Below are 16,773 nucleotides of genomic sequence, written 5' to 3' on the forward strand. Positions count from 1 at the left end.
TTCACACTGGCAGCATCCTTTTTTAAAAAAAATAGAAAAAAGCAAAGGAAAGCCCTTGTTTGTCCTGGCTGTGGGGCAGCAGGGATGGCAAAGCCAGCTGGAGCCACACAGTTTGTCCTCCTTGGGCTGCTTGGCCAAACCATATCATAATGCGTCCTTTGAGCCTCAGAACCCCGTCTTCCTGCCACTGTTGTCCTTCCCACCTCTCTGCAAAGGGACCCTGCTGCTCCTGGGCACAGCTGGGGATCCACACAGGTTTTGTAGCCTTACCGCAAAGCCCACCACTTGTTTCACCTGTGAGGAATTTTAGAATCTATCACCTTAGACTTCACAAAATTTGGTTCTGCTCTTCTGCAGGGACATTTTCCTAAAATAAGAGAAACATCTGAGCTGGCAAGAGCCTTACAGAGATCCGGAAGCCAAAGGCAGGAATAGCATCAAAGTAAGATAAGGTTTTCATGTGCAGTTCTCTGCAGTGCCAGCTTCTTACCTTTATCTGTGGAGAAAAGAAACTGCTAAAATAATTAAAGCCAGAAGAATTTCACTTTAGCCTTGGCAAAATCATTGTGGCTTCTCTTTGGTTACAGGTGAGAATGAGCTGCTCAAGTTTTCTTCCATCAGAACTTCTCATGACAAGATCCTGCTGAAGTGGGAACCCTACTGGCCTCCTGATTTCCGCGACCTCCTGGGCTTTATGCTCTTCTACAAGGAAGCGTAAGTGAGCTGCCCCCAGCTTTGCTGGGCTCCTGCAACAGCAGCTGGCAGTGAGCAGCAGGTGTTCAACCTGATCCCCAGGCTCTGCCTTTGGCTGGCTTCTGCGCTTCAGTCTCTGGTGTTGCCCTTGTATAAAACTGTTTGTTAAGGTCCTGGGCTGAATGAGTTGCATACAGTCAAAATCCCTTATTTGAGGGCAGTCCAGATATGAGCTGTTCCAACTCTTCCAGACATATATTACATACTCTAACCACGGCATTTATCATCTCCCCACCATTTCCATGAGATGCTGAAGGCCTTATTCCTTTGGAGGTGGGAATCTTCAGAGGCGGCAACCTTTAGAATCAAGGTTGCCAAGATGATTTTCATGAAGCTCAAATGGAATAGCCTGGGTTTAGCTGCTGGGACTATCAGCACCCGGTCTGTGATGCTGCTGAGGCTGCAAAGCTCCCTGTGAGATACTTTCCCCAAAGGGTGAAGGATCATAACTCAACTTCCAGTGGTGCTTTCAGAAATGTTATTTTAAAAAGCTTGGATTAGGATTCTGTTCATTTGAGGCTTTTCTTTGCCTTTTTTTTTCCTTTTCTGAAGCCCATACCAGAATGTGACAGAGTTTGATGGTCAGGATGCGTGTGGGTCAAACAGCTGGACAGTTGTGGATGTTGACCCACCCCCACGGTCCAATGAGCCCAAATCCCAGGCCCAGCCAGGCTGGCTGCTGAGGGGCCTGAAGCCCTGGACACAGTACGCGGTGTTCGTGAAGACCTTGGTGACCTTCTCGGACGAGCGGCGAACCTATGGCGCCAAGAGCGAGATCATCTACGTGCAGACCAGTGCCACGGGTCAGTGCTGCCCTGCAGGGCAGGGACAGGCAGACCCAAACAGGCTTCTGCCTGGCAGCCAGCACAGAGTCACAGAATTGCATTGTCACTTAGGCTGGAGAAGACCTTTAAGATCATTGAATCTAGCCATTAGCCCAACACTGCCAACTCTGCTGCTAACCCATAGTCCTCAACACCATGTCTCCATGGCTTTTAAATCCCTCCAGGGATGATGAGTCAACCACTGCCCTGGGCAGCCTGTTCCAGGCTTTGACAACACTTTTAGGATAAAAATTGTTCCTTGTGTCCAACCTAAACCTCCCCTGGTGCAAATTGAGGCCATTTCCTCTCATCCTGTCACTTGTCCTTTGGGCAAAGTGACCAACCCTCACCTGGCTCCCAGGATTTGAGGTGCAGCCACACCAGTGCCTAGGACAGGGGCATATAATCCCATATTCATGAAACTTGGCACTGCCATAGCCACTCTCCTTTGTCCCCAGAGCCATGAAAGGGTGCAGGCTCTCCTGCTTGGGGAGCTGCTGCCAATGTGCTGCTCTTCTCCCTCTGGAGCGTCATGTGGCAGCACTGCTGGGTGTCAGTGGGACCTGCTGTGGAGAGCACTGCTTATTCCCATGGGAATGGACACTGGCTCTGCTTGTCTTTGTTCTGTCAAGCACTGGCAGAGCAGAGAATGTGACCTCTTTCTCTTTCCACCCCCACAGTTCCATCAGTTCCATTGGATCCCATATCTGTCTCCAACTCCTCATCCCAAATCATTCTGAAGTGGAAGCCGCCCTCGGAGCCCAATGGCAACATCACTCACTACCTGGTGTTCTGGCAGCAGCAGGCAGAGGACAGTGAGCTCTATGAGCTGGATTACTGCTTGAAAGGTGAGCCTGTGCTCCTCTCCATGTCCAGGCTTTTGGTTCAGGCTTGCTCCCAACTGCTGGAGATGCTTCACATGCAGAGGAGGTGCTCTGCAGGGTTTTGCTGGGTTTCCAGGACACAAGCTGGGATGCAGCTGTGTTCTCCCACTGCTCCCTTAACATTCCACACCGGGTGCTTCTGCCCAGTCAAAAGCTCTCCAGAGCTGTGTTCTTCACAAGCAATCGGAGCTTTTCCCTTGGGGATCTCCCTTCTGCACTTGTTCCTTTGAAACTGAGTGAGGAGTCTAATATCTCTGGGCATAGTAATGGAAAAAAAACCCAGTGGCCAAGTTAATTTTTGAAGGCCACCTGTGCCTGCTTTGAAAGTTCTTCAGAGGAGAGTTTCACTGAGGACCCCCCCAGATCTCACCTGCTGCCCTGTGTTACCTAAATTGGGATGGGCTGGGGTAGAACTTGGATGATCACAGCAGCACCCAAGCTCTGTTTCAGAGAGAGCACAGCTTTGGATCAAAGGTGATTTGAATCAATATGACTTTTTCAGTCATAGAAAAGGGGCAGCTGCTCAGTTGGGTTTCTTTTCAGGATGCCCAGATGTGCCTTGAATCTTGTCTGCACTGGTTTGGGGTCTCTGTAGGACCAAATCTCTGCCTCTGCCACATCAGGCATGAGTTGGTATTAAAACTGTTTTGTCCCCAGGATTAAAGCTGCCCTCAAGAACGTGGTCTCCTCCTTTTGAATCCGAAGACCCTCAGAAGTATAATCAAAGTGAAAATGAAGAAGTCAGTGGAGAATGTTGCTCCTGCCCCAAAACAGACTCTCAGATACAGAAGGAGCTGGAGGAGTCTGCCTTCCGCAAGACGTTTGAGAACTACCTGCACAATGAGGTCTTCATGCTCAGGTAGGGACCCAAATGGCATTGCCCAGGGCTGGGCAAGTACCCTTCAGTGTGAAACACAAACACTGGGCTGGATGTGGCCACAGTGCCAGCTGCTCTGGGCTTGCACAAGTCCAGTCCAGCTGAGTGTGTGTGTTGTAGGCTAGTAAGAGCTGAGCACCTCCAGCTGATGTTGCTGCAGGGTCTGGAAGGTCCTGCTTTGGTTTCCTGTCTCTGACTTCTCCTCACCTTGAGAATGAAGTGAGAATCCCTAAGAAACAGCTAAGTGCTTGCAGTTCATTTAAACTTGGCTGATGCCAAAAATAGCTTGCTTTTTTCCCTCCTGTCCTCAAACATTGTGGTCTAGCTTTTCATCCAGGGGAAGAGAAAGGAGAAGCAGGAGGGAAGTTTGCCATGCCACAGCCTTGTCCTTCAGCATGGTGTTTGCGGCCTTCTTGCACTTAGCCTGGGAAATAGCTCCAATACCATGAGGAATGCAGCTGCCATGGGTGGTGAATGTTCTGTTTTGAATGGCACAAGCAGTGTCAAATTAAGTGGTGTTGAATATCTTCACACTTCAAATGCAGCTCACAGGGCCAGGAGTCAGGGCAGAGCCTGCAGCGATTCACCCTGCTCACTGGCAGCATTTTGCACTCCCAATTTAGCCACCTCCTGCCCTTAGCTAACAAAGATTTATTGTCAGCAGCTTGACAAAAGCCACCTTCCTGCACTGTCACTGAGCACTGGAAACCACTGAGTGCATGAGCAGTGTCTCTGCCAGCCTGGTTTGCTGCCTGCAGCTGTCAGCTGGGAGCCTGTGCAGAGCCAGTCCTGCTGTTTCTTCTCCATTGGGTGCTCCTTGGGACAGCTCTGCAGCAGTGCCAGGACATGACCTATTCCAAAGCAGAGGAAAACCAAGTCACGTGCCAAAGCCAGGCTCTTCTTGATGCAGGCAGACAATTCTGACAATCTGATTTCTTTTTTCCCCCAATTCTATGGTGCAGCCAGCCCAGGATGCTGATCAGGCCAGTTCCTCGGGTATGTATTTGAGGAAGAAACCAACCATCAGGATGTGCCACCTTGTTCAGCCTGTTAGGGAAGCAATCTCCACTGCCCTAGGCTAAGTAGTGCTTTGAACAGGAGCCCCTTTTGTTGTTGTAAGTCATCAGCAAAGTTTCCTTCCTGCTGACATGTCCTGCTTCTCTTTTCTGACAGGCCCCAGGCTCCCACAATATAAATTAGAATTCGTCTTCCTGTGGGTGTTGTGGCTGTTCCCTGCTCACAGCTCAGTCTGTCTAGAGCCTGGCAACTGAACATGGAGTGTGGCTTACTTCAAGGTGCTTTTTGTGTAGCTCCCAATAGTTTGTTGACCTCTCCCCAGGCACTGTGTGGACTCCTCCTGAGATAAATCTTCTGCCAGTCATGAGGAGGAATCTCACAGATGAAGCTGGCAGGCAATATGAGCTGGGTGCAGAAGACAGCAGTTGAGAAGTTACTCCCCTGATGTGTTGCCTCCTTGTTTTCCATTTTTCTACTCCTGTCCCGTTCCCAGCTGCCTGATCCCTGTGCAGTATCCAGTCCATTCCAGGCTGTGCCTCAGCTCAGGTCTGATCTGCCCTGCCCTGGTCAGAGCCCCTCTGGAGTTCACCGCAGCAGTTCCTTCCCCAGGCTGGCTGCTACTTCAGGAGATGCTGTCACAAGTCTTGGGAGTTAATTTGCTCTACCACTGGCAAGGCAAACTAGAAGCTCTAAAAGCTTCTTGCCACATAGCCAGGCGGCAGTGGGAACCAGTGGGTGTTCCACAGCAGGGAGTTTGTCACCTCCCTTTGTGGCTGCACAAAGTGGCCATCAGAAGCTGATGCTTTGTTTCTTCACTCCTGTGTTCTTTGCCCTTGGTTGGAAAAAGTTTTGCACAGATTGGAGCACAGGGATGACTGCACCGTGGGAAGGGTTGCCCAGGGAGGTTGTGGAGTCTCCATCCTTGGAGACTCCTGACCAGACATGGTCCTGACCAATCTGCTTTGGCAGCCCCTCTTTGAGGAGGGCAGGTGGGTTACACAATCTCCAGAGCTGCCTTCCAGCCTCAGCTGCTCTGGTTCTATGGAAAGCACAGAAAGATTTTGCAGTCCAGTCCTGAGAGGCAGAGGGGAGCTCAATGGCTGCTGCCCAGGGTGTAATCTCATGGATACTCCACTGTCACTGCTTCAGAAGAACCAGTCTCAGTTGTTCTGGCTTTTGGCTCTGAGATGCAGCAGTGTCCCAGTGGCTGCTTTCCTGTGCCAACCGAAATTTTTCTCCATGGGAGGAGCTGCTGAGCCCAGGCTGTGGGCAGCAGCACAGCTTTGCTTTGAAGGCCAAACAAGCGCCTGGTGACCCTCGAGATCCCTTCCAAAGGAGGGAGGTGGCATGACCCAGACTTGGGTCTCTGAGCTCTGCCCCATTGTTGGGGAGCGCTGTGCAGAACAATGCAGAGCTGAGAGAACAGCAGCTCCAATTTGAGTTAATTAGTAATTAGAGAAAACTAAAACCAGGGCTGTGCTGTCTTGAGCCTGCTGCATGGCCTCCATCTCTCCATCAGGTGCAGGATCCTGCCTCTGGTGCTGAGTGCTGCTCAGGGCTTGGTTTGAGGAGATCCTCAAATCTGCTTTGCAGCTGCTGTTGGAGGAGACATGACCCAGGGCCATGGAGCTGGGGCTGGCAGACAGAGCACTAATGGGTGCAATCCCTCTGCAGCTGGCCAGTCCTCTCTCTAGCAGGCAGAGGGTGGCAGTGGAAAGTTCAGCATCAGATTTGCTGCAGCAGCTTGGGACATTTTTAGACTGGAGATGACTCAAGGACAGGTTCAGGTCAGGCCACTCTTTGTGCCCTTTAGTAGCTGCAGACACACAAGGTTCAACATCCCGCTCACACACAGCCTGCTCTGCAGGTGCCGTCAGTTCCCAGCTCTGAATCTGAGCTGAGCATTGATCTCAGTGCTGATCAATGCTTGGGCTGGGGAGGCGGGGGGATGCCAGGAGGATGGGGCCAGTCTGTTTTTAGTGGTGCCCAGTGACAGGACAAGGAGTAAGAGTCACAAAGTGGAACACAGGAAGTTCCATCTAAACATGAGGAGGAACTCGCCTGGAGAGATTGTGGAGTATCCCTCTCTGGAGAGCTTCCAGACCCTCCCTGGCCATTGTGCTCCTGGGCAAGCTGCTGTGGGTGCCCTGCTGGAGCAGGGGGTTGAACTGGTTGAGCTCCAGAGCTCCCTTCCAACCCACACCATGCTGGGATTCCCCACCTCAGGCAGGTCCCAACCTAGAATTATGTGTGGCAGTAACATGTCACAGGGAGGAGTTTTGGCTTGGTGCTTTTTATTTTCTTCCAAGAAGATGAAATTTGTGACTGGCTCTTAACTGAATTTGTTCTCTTTATTTACTGACAAAATCTGAGGTGAAGGCTGGCTGATGACATTCACCTGCAAACAGGGCAGCTGACAGCATCCCAGTGCCCCTTCTGGCTTCGCAGCTGCAACCAAATTAACTTGCAGACTGAGGTGCAGTCATTTGAGAGGCAGCATTTGGTTAGCAAACCTGGACTGAGGTGTGGTCTGAATCTGCCAGTTTCAGTGCCTCTCTTGAGACGAACAGAACAGATTTGGGCTCCTGTGAAAAGGTTAACATTAGCTGTCTGTCTGTCTGTGAAGATTCAGCTTTAGGGTCGCGAGTAGCAGATGTGTTGCAGTGAGCTGTAAAACTGGTCCTGTGCTTTATAAAGGCAGGTTTATGGCACTTGGGATTTGTGGCACATCTAAGGTCAGCAGAGTTGGTGGCTGTGGAATGACCTCAAATTGCTCATAGCTCCCATGTGTGGGAAATGACCTCCAGAGCATTGCAACACTGGTCAGGCATCCGTGAGGGAGCCAAGTTGTGCTCAGCTGAGAGCATCCAGAACTTGGGCTCTGAAGCAAATGTTTCAGTCTCAGATTTATTCATTTGTGGGTTTACCCTGGCCTGAAGCTGTGCAGGGGGAGTCTCAGGGCCAGGTGCCACAAAGCTGCCCTGCAGGTCAGGGAGCAGGGCAGATTGCTTGCTTTAAAAACGCCAACAACCTCCTCGCTCTCTTTGCTGCATTGCAAAAATGAGGCTTGGCTTTGAGTTCTCGATCACACTTTGAGTTCTCCCATTTTGACTCTTCCTTTTCAGAGGAATCTCTCTCTGTTGGCCACACCAAGTAACCCTATCACCTGCCCTGTTTGTTAGGCCATCAAGGAGGCGCAGAGACCTTGGCTCGATGGTGAATGCCACCATGGTGCTCCCCACTATCACATCCTCCCCAGATGGCTCTGCAGCAGCCAATGAGAGCACAGAGGAGCAGAAGCCCTTTGAGAAGGTGAAGTCCAAGGAGTCTTTGGTTATCTCAGGCCTGCGGCACTTCACTGGCTACCGCATCGAGCTGCACGCCTGCAACCACGACGCACAGGAGTCCCGGTGCAGTGTCGCTGCCTATGTCAGTGCCAGGACCATGCCTGAAGGTAGTCACCTGGGGCACTCAGTGCAACAAGGACATCGGCCTGGTGGAGAGGGTCCAGAGAAGGCCACAGAAATGATCCAAGGGTTGGAGCACCTCTGCTACTAGAACAGGCTGAGAGAGTTGGGGCAGTTGAGCCCAGAGAGGCTCCAGGGAGACCCTAGAGCAGCCTTGCAGTGCCTGAAGGGGCTCCAGGAGAGCTGGGGAGGGACTGCTTCCAAGGGCAGGCAGCACCAGGACAAGGGACCATGGTTTGAAACTGGAGCAGGGGAGATTTAGGTTGGACATTAGGAAGAACTTCTGTACCGTGGGGGTGATGAGACACTGGAAAAGGCTGCCCAGGGAGGTGGTGCAGGCCCCATGCCTGGAGACATTCAAGGTCAGGCTTGATAGGGCTCTGAGCAACCAGATCTGGTGGGGATGTCCCTGCTTACCACAGGGGGATTGGACTAGGTGATCCCTAGAGGTCCCCTCCAACCCAGTGCATTCTCTGATTGCATCTGCCTGATCTCTGCTTTGGGTTGGTAAATGTTCTCTGAGCTCTGCTGCTGATGTGGAGCCAGCTGCAGCGCAGGAGCACAGCACAGGGCTGGTGTTGCCTGTGTGCCCCGGTGGGAAGGGAGATGGGTGAGGTAAGGCAGGTTTGAACTTTGCAAAAGACAGGAAAGCAAACTCTTGTTAATCTGAACTTGGCTCTAGCTAAGGCTGATGACATCATTGGCCCAGTTACCCACGAGCTGGTTGAGAAGAACACTGTGCACCTCAAGTGGCAGGAGCCACGGGAGCCCAACGGCCTCATCGTGCTCTACGAGGTGAACTACGGACGGCTGGGGGAGACTGAGGTGAGGGCACAACAGGCTGGGGGGGTCTTCAGTGGTCCTCATCTGCGGGGCTCTGTCTTGTCTGGTTGCCTTCTGCATGAACCAACGTCACAGAAAACACTGCTGGTAAATTTGTGTCCTCAGGGAGTCTGTCTGGGGTGGCATTAAGAGGCACTGGGAGTGCTGGTTGGTAGCCAGCTGAACATGACCCAGCAGTGTGCCCAGGTGGCCAAGAAGGCCACCAGCATCCTGGCCTGGATCAGGAATGGCATGGCCAGCAGGACCTCCTGGCTCTTTACAACTCCCTGAAAGGAGGCTGGAGCCAGGTGGGGGTTGGGCTCTTCTCCCAAGCAGTGAGTGAAAGGGCAAGAGGGAACAACCTCAGTTTGCACTGGGGGAGGGTTAGGTTGGATGTGAGGAACAATTTCTTCACTGCAGGAGTGGTCAGGGGCTGGAACAGGGTGCCTGGGGAGGTGGTGGAGTCCCCATATCTGGAGGTGTTAAACATACAGACATGGCACTTGGGGGTGTGGGTCAGTGGCCATGGTGGTGTTGGGTTGATGGTTGGGCTGCATGATCCCAGAGGGCTCTTCCAACCAAGCAAATCATGGTTCTGTGTGACAGCCTCAGGTATGTGCCAGTCAGGAGAGAGGGGAGGCAGAGGCTACAGTGTGTGCAGAGCTCAGGCTCGCTGCAGCTGTCAGCAGCTGCTTGTGCAGAGCAGCAGCTGTCAGCAGGTTGCTGTGCAGCAGCTGTCAGCAGCCCTTCCCTGCTCTCCCCCGCAGGAAGCTCACCTCTGTGTGTCCCGAAAGCACTTCGCCAGCGAGCAGGGCTGCAGGCTTCGAGCACTGCCCCCGGGCAACTACAGTGTCCGCGTCAGAGCCACCTCCCTGGCTGGCAATGGCTCCTGGACAGAGCCCACCTACTTCTACGTGGCTGACTACTGTGAGTGCCTCCCATGGGCAATCTGGGGTCCTGACAGAGAGCCAGGGATCCTGATAGATCCCAGGGATCCTGATAAGAGCCAGGCTCTTGTGGAGGAGGTGAGGCCAAGCAGACAGTGCACAGAGATTGAGATTGGACATGAAAAGTTCTTTACCATGAGGGTGGTGAGACTGGAACAGGCTGCCCAGGGAGGTGGTGGAGGCCCCACCCCTGGAGATGTTCAAGGTCAGGTTTGATGAGGCTCTGAGCAACCTGATCTAGTTGGGGGTGTCCCTGCTGACTGCAGAAAGGGTGGACTAGATGACCTTTAAAGGTCCCTTCCAGCCCAGTGCGTTCTCTGATGGAATGAGAACCATAGGGTCCATGAGATGGTGACCAATGCCTGCTCTGGCTCTTCTCTGAGGAAGCTGCAGCTACTCAGAGGTGTAGCTTTCCCTCAGGTGCTGCCACCCTGAGCAGTACCACGTGCTGTGTGTGCTGCTGTGCTGGTTGCAGTTTGCTGCAGGGGTGGTTCCAGTGAGGAGCAGGCAGGGGTCCCAGAGCTGTGAAGCCCTCTCTCTCCTGCAGTGAGTGCTCAGCCCAACATCACTGTCATCGTCGTTCCCATCATTTTTGCCATCATCATTGCTGGGATTATTGGAGCTGCCTACGTGCTGGTGAAGAAGAGGTGAGTGCAGGCTCATGCTGGATCACCAGAACATCCAAAACTTATCCCCAGAGCTTTTCTTTATTGGAACAAGGCTGTGTTTAGTTTCTAACTTGGATAAAAAGTGCCACAGCTTGGGAACTGGGATCAGCTTGGGGCCCTCACTCCAAGAAGGACATTGAGAGCTGGAGCAGGTCCAGAGAAGGGTAGTAAAGCTGGGGAAGGGTCTGGAGAGCAGGGCTGGGGAGGAGCAGCTGAGAGACCTGAGCGTGTTTAGTGTGGAGAAGAGGAAGCTGAAGGGAGACTTCATTGCTCTCTACAGCTTCCTGAGAGGAGGCTGGAGCCAGGTGGGGGTTGAGCTCTTCTCCCTAGGAACAAGTGATAGAACAAAAGGAAATGGCTTTGGAGTTGCACCAGGAGAGGTTTAGGTTGGGCATTAGACAAAAATTCTTCCTGAAAGGGTTCCAAAGATTGGCACAGGCTGCCCAGGGAAGTGGCTGAATCCCTATCCCTGGAGAGGTCTCAGAGCTGCACAGCTGTGGTGCTGAGGGCCATGTTTTAGCTCCAGTCTTGGTAGAGTTAGAGAATGCTTGGACTGGATGTTCTGAAGGGGTTTTCCACCCAAAATGATTCTCTGTCTCTATGACTGCAACATTGATCTAGTTGAGATGTTTGGTGTCTTTGGAAATGGGGACAGTCTGTATGTGCTGCGTGCTTTGGGAGTTGAAGTGCCCTCAGCTGTGTGTCAGAGGCTGGAAAGGTGCTGAGGAGTTCACCTCTCTTCCAGACAAACCGAGGGACCAACTGGACCACTCTACGCATCCTCCAACCCCGAGTATCTCAGCGCCAGCGATGGTGAGGGCACTGAGGGCTTCCTCCAGGGGCTTGTTGCTTGTGTAGCCTTGGAGATGGTGCAGCAGCATTTTGCTAGCGCTGGCACCCTGGGGCTTTCTAAGTCTGTTCTTTCCATGGGTACCTGCAGTGTCCTCTGGCAAGGCTGCCACAGTTCTCAACCACTGCAACAGGCTACCCAGGGAGGTGGCTGAGTCCCGATTCCTGGAGGAACATGGAGCTGTGGTGCTGGGGGCCATGGTTCAGCCCCAGCCTCAGAAGAGTTAGAAAAGAGTTTGTCTGGGTGCCCTGAAAGGGCTTCTCTACCCAGAGTGGTTCTGAGGAATGTCTCTCAGAAGAGCTTTTCCCTCTGCCCCCAGTCTATGTCCCCGACGAGTGGGAGGTGCCTCGGGACAAGATCACTCTGCTGCAGGAGCTGGGGCAGGGCTCCTTCGGCATGGTCTATGAGGGCATCGCCAAGGATGTGGTGAAGGGGGAGCCGGAGACACGCGTGGCAGTGAAGACGGTGAACGAGGCTGCCAGCCTGCGCGAGCGCATCGAGTTCCTCAATGAGGCCTCTGTCATGAAGGGCTTCAGCTGCCACCACGTGGTGAGGAGTGCGCCTGGGGCCTCAGGTGCCAGCCCCAGCCCACACCTGAGGCTCTGCTGTGCTTCCCAAGGCTGTTGCTTAGCACAGGTTGTGGTTCACAAACCACAGCAGCCTGCATGTGCTGCTTTGGGCTGGGACACAGCTCACTTCACTTCTGCCCACCAGGCTTCCTGGTGCTGTTCTGTGCTCCTTTTGGGGGTGCTGGCTTTGCTGCAGCCCCCTCTTGCCACAGCTAGGCTCTTCACAGTGTGTTTGGATACAACCTTGAGGGAATTCTCCTTTTGCCTTCCAGGTTCGCCTCCTTGGGGTGGTGTCAAAAGGGCAACCGACTCTGGTGGTGATGGAGCTGATGGCACATGGAGACCTGAAAAGTTACCTGCGCTCCTTGAGGCCTGATGCTGAGGTAGAGACAGGGGAGGGGCACTCCTGTGTGACAGAGCATCTGGGCGGGGGCTTTGACACTGCTTTGTTGCTGCAGAATAACCCTGGGCGGCCGCCCCCCACACTGAGGGAGATGATCCAGATGGCTGCCGAGATCGCTGACGGCATGGCTTACCTGAACGCCAAGAAGTTTGTCCACAGAGACCTTGCCGCTCGCAACTGCATGGTTGCAGAAGACTTCACTGTGAAAATTGGAGGTCAGAACATGACAAGAAGGACATTGAGGGCTGGAGCAGGTCCAGAGAAGGGCAACAGAGCTGGGGAAGGGTCTGGAGAACAGGGCTGGGGAGGAGGAGCTGAGGGAGCTGGGGATGTTCAGCCTGGAGAGGAGGAGGCTGAGGGGAGACTTTCTGGTTCTCTGCAGCTCCCTGAAAGGAGGCAGGAGTGAGGTGGAGGTTGGTTCTGCCAAGCAGGAGGACAAGAGGAAGTGGCCTCAAGTTGCACCAGGGGAGATTTAGGTTGGACATTTTCTTTCCTGAAAGGGCTCTCAACCACTGGCCCAGGCTGCCTCATCCTTGGAGGTATTTCAGAGCTGCAGAGATGTGGTGCTGAGGGCCATGGTCTAGCACCAGCCTTGGCAGAGTTAGAGAACGCCTGGGCTGGATGCTCTGAAAGGCTTTTTCCAACCAAAACAGTTCCATGATCCTGTTCCTGCTCAGTGCGGAGGGTTTGAACTAGATGACGTATAAAGTTCCTTCCAGCCCAAGACATTTTGTGATTCATGAGAATTACAACAAAGAAGGTGTTTGGTGCAGCAAATCAAGTGTTGATAATCCTGTCCTTATGTCAGGTGCCTTTCAAAAGCCATTTAGCTTCCACAAGAAACAGTTTGGAAATAGGTAAATAGAACATTGACAGATAGCCCAGAAGTCCACAGCATGGTGGTGCTTCAGAGCTGCTTGGGCTCCCCACCAAGGCAGTGGGATCTCAGGGCAAAGAGAGCTCTGTTTTTCTTCAAGAGGATGAATACAAATGAGGTTTAGAACAGAAGCTGCCACTAAAAATGTTCACTCTGGAGTCTCTGTCAGGGCGCTGTAGCAAAAATGCAGGTAATTGGAAAACATGTTCCATGTTGATCAAAAGATGACTCCAAGCTGGGCCAAAGGAGACCTGGAATCAAAGGAAATGTTGCACAGTGAAGGTATGCTGGAGGGAGATGTTTAACAGGTGCCAATTGCCCTTCCCAGACTTTGGCATGACCAGGGACATCTACGAGACCGACTACTACCGGAAGGGAGGCAAGGGGCTGCTGCCTGTGCGCTGGATGGCCCCGGAGTCGCTCAAGGACGGCGTCTTCACCACCTACTCTGACGTCTGGTGAGTTGGGCTCTATACTCTGGGTCAGGTCCAGCTCAGCAGCTCAGAGGTTTAGCGCACAGCTTAAGGGGTGAGTTGCTGACTTTTTCAGAGCACAGACAGACCAAAGCCTAGGGAGGAACAACCCTAAGGATCAGTACAAGATGGGACTGACCTGCTGGGAAGCAGCTCTGTGGAAAAAGCCCTGGAGCCGTGGTGGACAACAGTGCTGGAGGCTCCTCTGGAGTCATTCAAAGCCCACCGGGATGCCATCCTGTGTAACCTGCCCTGGGTGACCCTACTCTGGCAGCAGGGCTGGACTGGTCCAGAGGTCCCTTATAAAGATGTGCCTCTGAAGTGTGCTCTGCCAAGGAAGGCTCTCACTTGTCAAGCTCCAGTGTGTTTTATTCTCACCAGGAGTCTTCTCTCTTTCTTAGGTCATTTGGTGTTGTCCTCTGGGAGATCAGCAGTTTGGCAGAGCAGCCATACCAGGGACTGTCCAATGAGCAGGTGCTAAAGTTTGTCATGGATGGAGGATACCTGGATCAGCCAGACAACTGCCCGGAGAGGCTGTGAGTAGCAAGGCAGGAGGCAGTTGGCCAAGCTGCGCTCTGTACCCAAAACCCCAAAACAGGCTTTAGAAAAACACTGCTCAGAAACTCAGCCAGGCCAGGAGAAATTCAGTGAGCCAGAGGTCAGAGCCCTGAGCCAGCCTGTTTCACTAGGAGGGAAATGAAACCAACCTGGACCTCACATCTTGAATAGGGTCAGAAAAAGGACAAATCTTAAAACACAGCCGAGTGCCACGCCAGGCACCCAAGCACAGAGGCTTTTCCTCCACTCCAGACCAGTGGGTGGCACTTGGCTTAACTTCACGTGGCAAAGCCTGGCCACCATCCACATCTACATGACTGGAGAGCAGGTTGTTCACCCCAGGTCTGCTGAGATTGGCTGCAAGTCATCTCTCCATGCTGCATAGAGGCTGGAGGACAGCAACTGATCTCCAGAGATCCAGGTTATGGATGATGAGGGGGGAGAGGCTGGAGGATGCTCTGCTGAGCCAGGAGCTGCTTATCATGTTCAAGGCCTTTTCATTTCTGTTGCAGACTCATTGCCCTACTTAAAGGACAAGGCAAGGTTAGGGAGCAAAGAGGGTACTGTGCAAGGACAGGGAGAAGCACCTGGCAGAGGTCATGGGCTGCAGCCAGGTCTCCTGTGCCAGTGTTCTCTGTGGCTGCTCCTGATGGCTGCTGTCTGGAGGTTACTGCAGCATCCCCACTGCACTCCCAGTTCTCCCTGAGCTGCTTCCTCAAGAGTAGTTAAAACCCTCCTGTTGCTAAGTGATTATCCTGAGCTAGGACCTGTTGACAGGAGGGTGTGAGGAGCCGCTGCCAAAGCAGCCACAGTGGTGAGGGGGAAGCTCGTAACCTCTTACCTCAGCCATCGTGTGGCCTAAGCAGCACTTCCAGAGTCCATAAATGAAGGTTTTGTGAGTGTCCCTCTGCACAAACCCTGCACTGCTGCTTCCCCTGGCAGCTACAACTCCACTGTTTGGAGTGGGGAGAGCTCTCTCCCTGGTGCCTGATAGCACAATGACCTCTGCTGCAGCCTTGCTTTTGGGTGGGATGTTTACAGGACCTCTGTCCTCTTTTCCTTGAAGTTTTGGGAGCTTTGTTGTGTTCCAGACTGAGTTAAAACTAAAAATGAATGAAGGATCAGGGATCTGAGAGCTGGCATTGCCATGCATGCCCAGGGCGTGTGGCCCGTGGCCTCGCTTCCTTCAGAAGCTGAGTTAAGAACAATTGAAGGAATTGGAGGAATTTGGGATCTAGACAGAAATAGAGAAAAAGGAGTGTCAGGATCCACAGGCAAACAGGGAGACTGCAAAGAGAACTAAGAGCTGGGTTGGGGTGTCAGGGGCAGTGGGGGTGGGGGTCTGTCACATCCCTGCACACATGAAGCTGTTCCTGCCCTGACCCTGGTGTCCTGCTGCAGGCACAGCCTGATGCAGATGTGCTGGCAGTACAACCCCAAGATGCGCCCCACCTTCATCGAGATCATTGAGATGCTGAAGGAGGACTTGCACCCTAGCTTCCACGAGGTCTCCTTCTTCTACAGCGAGGAGAACAAACCTCTGGAAACAGAGGAGTACGAGCTGGACTTTGAGAACATGGAGAGCATTCCCCTCGACCCCTCCTCATACTCACAGAGGGACAAGGTCCTGGGGAGGGACAATGGCCTCTCCTTGGCCCTCAAGGGGAACTATGAGGAGCACATCCCCTACACTCACATGAACGGTGGCAAGAAGAATGGGCGGATCCTCACCATGCCCAGGTCCAGTTCTTCCTAACACATCCTGTGCGGCCCCAGGGTGGTGTCTGCATCCTTCCTTCCATAGATCTCAGGAATCTGGTTCTTGCTGCCACAGTGTGAGACACATCTACAGACTCTGCAGTTCTGATCATCTGGTGATGAGACTTTGTTGTTTTTGCCAAGCTGACTGCTTGTCAGTGGACTTATCTATGAAGGTAAATGGAAGAGGTTTCCATGGCTGCTGCCTGCCTGTAACCAAGCTTCAAAACAGGAAGCAACGCAGAGCTGGAGCGGAGGAGGAGCCAGCAGTGAGCTGTGCTGCTGCCTGAGCTACGGCTGGAGCAGACCCCTTGAGGGACAGGAGCTTTTCCAGGAGAATTCTGAGGCAGTTTCAGGCACTCTTCACTACAGCTGAATACAATCGGATGCACCAGGCCCTCAGACTGACCAACAGCTGCTGCTCTCCTGCTTTTCAAGGGGTGGGAGCCTGGGGTGCAGTGGGTGGGGTGTGTGTAGCACCCTGGGCACCCCACCTCTGTCCAGCGGTTTCTATGTTCTCACAGGAGCTTTCCTCTTCTCAGAAATGTGTACTCAGCTTCTTTTCTCCATTTCCCTGGAACTGAATCCTGGGCAGGTTATTTGCATACCAAGGACTCTTGGGAGCAGGTTTTCTCTCATTAAGAAATAAGGAGAATGTGCTGGGGGCTGAAGGAGCAGGGAGCTGAAATTTGTGGGTGCTTTCAAGACCAAACCAAGTAGGAGTCCCCTGAGCTGAGACAGGCAGCTGCCTGTCCTGGCAGCGCTGGGTAGATACTCTTTGTTGTAACATATTCTGAAGTGTTAGCTGAAATTTTACCTTTGTATGAATTATTGACTCTTGATGATCCATTCAGGGAGGGGAGAATTTGGGGAATTGTTTGGTCTTAAAGTGGTCCAAAGATTTCAGAATGAACGGATTTTAGCTGATGCCCCTTCCAGAGCTCTGAAGCAGGTGTGAAGTTTACACTTGGCAAGGCTCTGTCATGCAGTTTGGTAATTTAAACAACACAGTCAGCTGGCTCTAGT

General features: G+C 52.8%; 1 protein-coding gene across 2 annotated transcripts in view; it reads left to right on the top strand.

Annotated features, from left to right (window-relative positions):
* The window catches only part of INSR (insulin receptor), a 34,788-nt gene extending 19,038 nt beyond the window's left edge, over positions 1-15,750 (top strand). The window contains exons 7-21 of one of the 2 annotated variants that reach the window (XM_054396339.1): positions 588-714; positions 1,306-1,556; positions 2,258-2,425; positions 3,119-3,320; positions 7,538-7,809; positions 8,505-8,647; positions 9,412-9,571; positions 10,139-10,238; positions 11,005-11,072; positions 11,429-11,658; positions 11,951-12,061; positions 12,137-12,296; positions 13,287-13,416; positions 13,833-13,967; positions 15,391-15,750. In XM_054396339.1, coding sequence (XP_054252314.1) covers positions 588-714; positions 1,306-1,556; positions 2,258-2,425; positions 3,119-3,320; positions 7,538-7,809; positions 8,505-8,647; positions 9,412-9,571; positions 10,139-10,238; positions 11,005-11,072; positions 11,429-11,658; positions 11,951-12,061; positions 12,137-12,296; positions 13,287-13,416; positions 13,833-13,967; positions 15,391-15,745 — 2,612 coding nt within the window. In that variant the 3' untranslated portion in view covers positions 15,746-15,750. Of the gene's footprint in view, positions 1-587; positions 715-1,305; positions 1,557-2,257; positions 2,426-3,118; positions 3,321-7,537; positions 7,810-8,504; positions 8,648-9,411; positions 9,576-10,138; positions 10,239-11,004; positions 11,073-11,407; positions 11,659-11,950; positions 12,062-12,136; positions 12,297-13,286; positions 13,417-13,832; positions 13,968-15,390 lie in introns of both variants that reach the window. The other variant, XM_054396338.1, reaches the window with a different exon arrangement.
* Positions 15,751-16,773: the final 1,023 nt, after the last annotated feature.

The sequence above is a fragment of the Indicator indicator genome, chromosome 36 (genome assembly GCF_027791375.1).
Source record: "Indicator indicator isolate 239-I01 chromosome 36, UM_Iind_1.1, whole genome shotgun sequence".
Classification (NCBI taxonomy): domain Eukaryota; kingdom Metazoa; phylum Chordata; class Aves; order Piciformes; family Indicatoridae; genus Indicator; species Indicator indicator.